This window comes from Corvus cornix, chromosome 8, assembly GCF_000738735.6.
Source record: "Corvus cornix cornix isolate S_Up_H32 chromosome 8, ASM73873v5, whole genome shotgun sequence".
Classification (NCBI taxonomy): Eukaryota; Metazoa; Chordata; class Aves; order Passeriformes; family Corvidae; genus Corvus; species Corvus cornix.
In genome coordinates, this window is record NC_046338.1 from 5638884 (window position 1) to 5645039 (window position 6156).

The 6156-nt window shown below is 44.4% G+C and overlaps 1 protein-coding gene across 1 annotated transcript; it reads left to right on the plus strand.

Annotated features, from left to right (window-relative positions):
- The first annotated feature begins 1506 nt into the window (after positions 1–1506).
- LOC104695189 (cytochrome c oxidase assembly factor 7) lies at positions 1507–3347 on the plus strand. The gene is made up of 3 exons (XM_010408823.3): positions 1507–1703; positions 1781–1921; positions 2749–3347. The coding sequence occupies exons 1-3, from the start codon at positions 1598–1600 to the stop codon at positions 3195–3197; spliced, it is 696 nt and encodes a 231-aa protein (XP_010407125.1). The 5' UTR covers positions 1507–1597; the 3' UTR covers positions 3198–3347.
- The last annotated feature ends 2809 nt before the right edge of the window (positions 3348–6156 follow it).

Below are 6156 nucleotides of genomic sequence, written 5' to 3' on the forward strand. Positions count from 1 at the left end.
AGAAACTGCAAAGACAAAATCCCAGCAAGAGCAGACTCTTCAAGGACTTTAACAAACTCAAGGAATTTCTACTGAGCCTGTGCAAACTGAAATGTTTTCAAAGCTGGATTTTAGAGAAACGGTATTGTCGGTACAAAAGCAGTTCATCTTCCAAAGGCCCCATCCAGAACGGAGATTCATACAAACATTCCCAGATTGCAGCCAGCATAGGCCAAACAATGTGTATGTTCTTCCTGCCGTCTCACACACGTGGCAGTGGGTTTTGGTCAATACATACTGAAAACAAGACTTTAGCTTCGTACAGAAAATGTGTTTTAACTGCAAGCCAAATTTTGAACAGTCTGAAAAGTTTTAAGGAAATACTTTAGAAGTTGTAACTGGTGTTTCAGCCGTACACCTGGCAGGGTTTGCTGCCAGTCCAGCTGGAGATGGTTGGTCACAATTAGTTCTAGCCCTTAATAAACAATCAGGCTTCTTCCTATGGGAGACTCAGCACAGGATTTAACTGAGTTTTATTTATCCCAAAAACTTGACAAGCCACTGTTATCCTAGTGAAGTAATTTGGGACAAAGCATTTGCAAATATTGCAAATATTCTTTGAAATTTATTTTAACTCAAACTCAGATTAATTATAAGCAATTCACACAGATTTCTAATGTGCTACTTTACTCACATAAAATTCAGTTTGTGCTCAGAACTGCTGGAATTGGATAGTGTGCCATGTTTTGTATAGGTATTCTGTTATCATGTTTGGGTTAAATTAACCCATAATGTTGTGGGTGCCCATCTGTGGAAGTGTTCAAGGCGAGGTTGGATGGGACTTTGAGCAACCTGCTCTAGTGGAAGGTGTCCCTGCCCATGGCAGGGGGATGGAACAAGAAGATATTTAAGGTCCCTTCCCACCCAAACCATTCTGTGATTTTCAGATCCTCGGAGAACCAGGGTTCGTTGTGTGTTAAGTGCTTACCAGTCTCTGGGTGTTTCCAGTGCCCCTGGCACTGCCTGCTCAGTGCAGGTTCCAGTACTTCAAAAAGCAGCTGTGAGAGCTTTTGTGGTACCACAGAAAGGAGCAGTGGCTGGGAGCAGTCTCTCGCAGCAGCACCCCTGTTCTAAAACAGAGTTGGAAATTATTGAGCTGTTAATCCAGACAAAAGCGTGCAGGAGGCAGATTGAGGAATGGGGAAAGCAGCCCCGGCTCCAAGGCCATGCAGAGCGCAATTAATGTACTGTCATGTCTCAGTTTATGGGTTGTGCTGAATCAGACCTCCAGAATACGCATCCAGTGGTGCAAAACTCTGAAAGTAAAATACTAACAGCGTGTTAGCGCTTAAAACTGCTGAACTGTCAGCGTTCCCGGTGACCCCGGGACGGAGCGGTACTGCTGACGGCGCACCGGAGAAAGCGTAATGAGAACAGCTGAGCAGGAAGGTGCGCGAAGACAGTCTGGGGAAGAGCCGGGGGGAGTGGCCGGAGGAGCGGCTGGAGGGGCGGCCGGAGGACGGGCCGGGGAAGGGGCGGCCCCCGGGGGCGGGGCCGAATCGAACGCTCGGTGCTCGCGGGAGCCGCCGCAGCCGTCGCCCCGTGACCCAGCGCGGCCATGGCCGGGTTCATCAACTTCGCGGACGAGGAGGAGGTGCGGGCGTACCTAGAGAACCTGCACGTGGAGTACAGCTACCAGTGCTTCAGGGAGAAGGATCCGGACGGTAAGGGCCCCGCCGCCGCTCCCCGCCCGTCCCCGCGGGGTCGGCGGGAGGCTCAGCCCCTGTCCCGTGCCGTGCAGGCTGTCAGCGCTTCGCCGATTACCTGGACGCCGTGAAGAAGGACTTCGTGGCGGCGGCGCGGGTGCTGCGCGACAACTGCGAGGCGCACGGGCACAGCGAGAGCTGCTACAAGCTGGGGGCCTACCAGGCCCTCGGCAAAGGTGGGCAGGGGGGCTCCTCGACTCCACCGCCTCCCCGGGCAACCTATCCCAATACCCGGCCAGCCTCACATCTGCCTCTCGTCCTGACCTTGAAGGAGCAATTATCGGTCCTGCCCCTTTCATGGTCACCTCATAAAAGTGGGGGGAGGATGGGAAATCTTAAGCTGCTTCCTTCTGAAAAATCAGCCGTATGTTAACTACGGTTTTTTTTATTATTATTATTACATCCGTTTAACAGGTAAGTACAGCCAGTGCACAATGTTACTGCTTATTCAATTCTTAACATCTCGTATTGTTGGACTATTCTCAGTGAAAGAAAGTAAGAAATAAAGAAACTCACAGACTAGTTACATGCTTACGTAAGTAGTCCCCAAGTCTGCTCAAAATGTATTTACTGGTACAGTAATGGAAAGCAGTTAAATTAGTGAGAGATGTTCCAAATGACAGTACTAGTAAGGAACAATATTTTACTGTAGTTCAAAACTAGTAACAATCTTGGTGTAGGTATACTGGCAAAATAATATTTGCCTAGTGTAAGATATTAAATCCATTAATGTAGTAATGGAAAGAGTGTTTTGTGGGTCTGGGTTGTTTTTTCATTGCTGGTGCTTTTGTGATTACTTGTGAGCAGAGGAGTTTCCTAACTTAAATACATTGGTAAAGTGTTTGTTACTGAGACAACAGTAGTGTCTCTGAAGCCCTAAATGTTGACTGTAGTATCTAAAGTGATGGATGCTGTATTTCCAGTGGGAAGCATCCTGCAAAACAGAAAGCTCCCAGCTGTTCTAGCATGTCCTCACAGTAATGTTTTGTTTCTTGGCTGACAGGTGGACTCGACCCAGATTTGAAAGCTGCCTACAAATCTTTCATGAAGTCATGTGAGAAAGGTGGGAAGAAGTCAGCAAATGCGTGTCACAGTGCTGGGCTGCTGGCCCAGGACGGAAGAGCCAACAATGATCTACCCGACCCTGTTGCTGCTAGAGACTATTACACAAAAGCCTGTGATGGCAATTTTGCTCCTAGCTGCTTCAACCTCAGTGTGCTGTACCTGCAGGGAGCAGCTGGGGTGCCCAAGGACATGAGCCATGCCTTGAAGTACTCGCTGAAAGGCTGTGAACTGGGGCACGTATGGGCTTGTGCCAACGCCAGTCGCATGTACAAACTGGGAGATGGTGTTGAGAAGAATGATGCTAAGGCAGAGGATCTGAAAAACAGGGCTAAACAGTTGCATAAAGAACAGAAAGAAGCTGCAAGTTCTCTAGCATTTGGGGTGTAAAACTGGCAGTTGCAGATATTAAGACTGTGGTTTTTAAATGGCAAGTGAACTTGTTATTTGAATTGTGAGCATACAGTTTTCACTTAAGTAAATGTCCTGTATTTGGATATGTAAATAAAATTATATTTTTGCAGATGCAACAAATGACTAGCTCTGCTGTGCCTTTCTATGTTTTTGAACACACAAGTTCGTAAGTGTTTTGCTTAGATCCTTCTCTTCTTTTTAAGGAAGCCAAAAATTTGTGGTCTTTTGGGAGTTTGTCCCCTTGGATCTCTTTTGTGTCCAGTGCTTCAGTATCAAGTGCTCAGACCACTTCTAACACACAGAAGTCACAATTGCAGGTAATCCCATCTTGGGCAGTCAGAACTGTTCCATCTCTCTCACAAGCATTTTTAGAACTTAGGTAGCTGCACACTTGGGTGAGCTGCTCTAAGGTGTGGATATTCATCTGTAATTCTGTAGGTCTAGGCCTATTCCTAGCTCCCTTACTTCCTCCCATTGCCAACTGGTTTGTGACTGTGTATCTGCCTGTCATATCTGCCTGAGTGCTTTAGGCTGCTCTCCCAACACACGTGATTGCCCCTTATTTGATCACACACAAATTGTTTTACTTTCCTGCCAGCTTCTGAAACATTATGTTCTATTTTTTCTAATAAAGATTTAGGGAACAATGTGCTAACTCATCAGATCTTGGACTCAAATCCATAACCTATATATATACAAACACAGATTCTGAAAGAGCTGTTTAAATAAGCAGGGCAGTGTGTGTAAATGTATTCAGGCACTGACAGGATCCTTTATAATTTTGGTGTGTGTAAATATATGTGAAATTTGTGATGTGTGTGTATGTTTACCTGTAAATTTACTACTCAGAAAATGAATCCTCTGGCATACAAACTTCACAATTGAAATAAGTGAAGTGGGATTAAAAGCAACATTAATTTGGCCGTAGCCACAATTGGAAGAGTTGTTGGAATCTTGCTGCATGTATGAATTAAAGCAGTTCTTCCAATTTAACAAGAGTTCTTGGGAAAGGTGTTTGCTGCTGGAATAGAAACCCCAGCAGCACAGCACAGTGGTGACACAGGCACCCTATAACAACAACAGATGGCAGTGTATGAAAACATTACTGCACGCTGGTATGGCTCTGGTATTCAGCAGCCTGGAAAAAAAAAAGAGCAGTGGCAAAAGTCAGAGTAATTCTTCTGTTAACAGTTGCTATTTTTTGGCAGTTCAAAAAGGTAAAGCTCTTAGAGGAACACACTTTGCCTGATTTTTTTGCTAGGTACTATTCTGGGCATTTGTTTTCACTTGGGAAAGGTAAGTAAATGCTACCTCTGTGGAGGGTGTTACACTAGTAATAAAACAGCTTGGAATCCATGTGTTCAGAAGGAGGCAATTACAGGTGGGTCAAGGCACTGGAGAATTGGGTGGTATTTTAAGACTTGTAATGCTCACTGCCACAGAGTGCCTTGTGCAGATCCTCAGCCCAAGCAGCAGACCTGTTTCCTTCCAGCAGTACTAATGACTGTCAGTGATCCTCCCAGGAACTTCCAAACAACACAGCAAACAGGCACCAGAGAACATCCTCAGTGAAGTGACACACACTGCAGATAATTAAAGCCACATATAAAGTGCATGTTGTGGGGAGGTTTTTTTTTCATAGCACTTGAGAACTCACAGACTTGCAGAACTTAAATATTATAAAACAGACCATTTTCATAAAAGCTATCAAGTGTGTAAGATAAGTTCATGAAGTGTCATCCAATTTTGTACCACTGGTTGAAAAGGCAAACCCGGATTAAGGAAGGCTCTTGTGTTTTCAGGCTGTCTCTGAACAGTTTGCTGCCTGTTCTGGGCACACTTATACCTTTTTTACACAGATATTGATGATACTGTAACAGATGCATGAGATAGCTAAGGCCCTGTCCTATATGACTCGTTTCCCTCCAAAGTGACAAAGCATCCAAAAAAAAGGTCAGCCCGTCTCATTGCTGGGTATTACAAATTACATGTGGCTAATGTAGTCTGTAGCAGAGTATAGACTATGAATAGCAGTCTATTCTCAACCTCAAGATTCTCTTCAGGAGACAAAATCTGTTAAGAGGTGAAAATTGTTCTGCAAATCTTGGCTTACAACCGTCTTGCGCTGGTATTATGGGGGTATTACCAAAAGGCCAATATCTTTCTGTTCTCTCTTTTTACCTGATGTTACAAAGGCTAAATTTTATGTTCTCCTGGAAAGAAAACATCACACTTGCCTCTGAGGTCATGAAGAAAGAGTAATAGATAGGTGATCATAGTAAAATACTTGAAAATATGGAAGAACCTGTTGATCTCTTCAGGATCAGTGGGTTTTCTAAGAAATAAAGGAGTTTATTTCAGCTTCACAGCTCCTAAACCACTGTCTGCTTTCCCTTTCATTTGTTTGCATTGATCTAAGCTTGCAGCCAACCTCCATTAATAAAGCAGCAATATACTTCAGAAGGAACCAACCCTAATTAATTACATAGACATGTGAATACATGGCTGTAAATGATGAAAGCATTCTCTGCAGGATGCTTCCTGCAGCTGTCAAAAGATCACCAGTGGAGGGCTGGTTTTGTACCAAGATTAAACACTGGCACCACATCATGTGTCATTAAGTGTCATTTGGATTAATTCTGGACAAAAGATGCTGTCAGGTAAAGAAGCCACATGATGTTGTAGAAATAGAGACTTGTTCTGGTGGTTCTGTTTCTGTGCTATATTGTAATAAAAGCAGTTTTGCAGCTTGCTGACCTTTTGTTCAGCCAGCAGTAACAACTCCTCTCTGCAATGTATGTGTGAAGGGAGTTCTTGTGGCTGTACACACCCACCCAAAGGGACGGTCTGGGAGACTTTGTGTCATCATCACACCAAGAAACAAAAATAGCAGTGTTCCTTGTTATAGTGCAAACTTTTTGTTCAGTACAGAAAG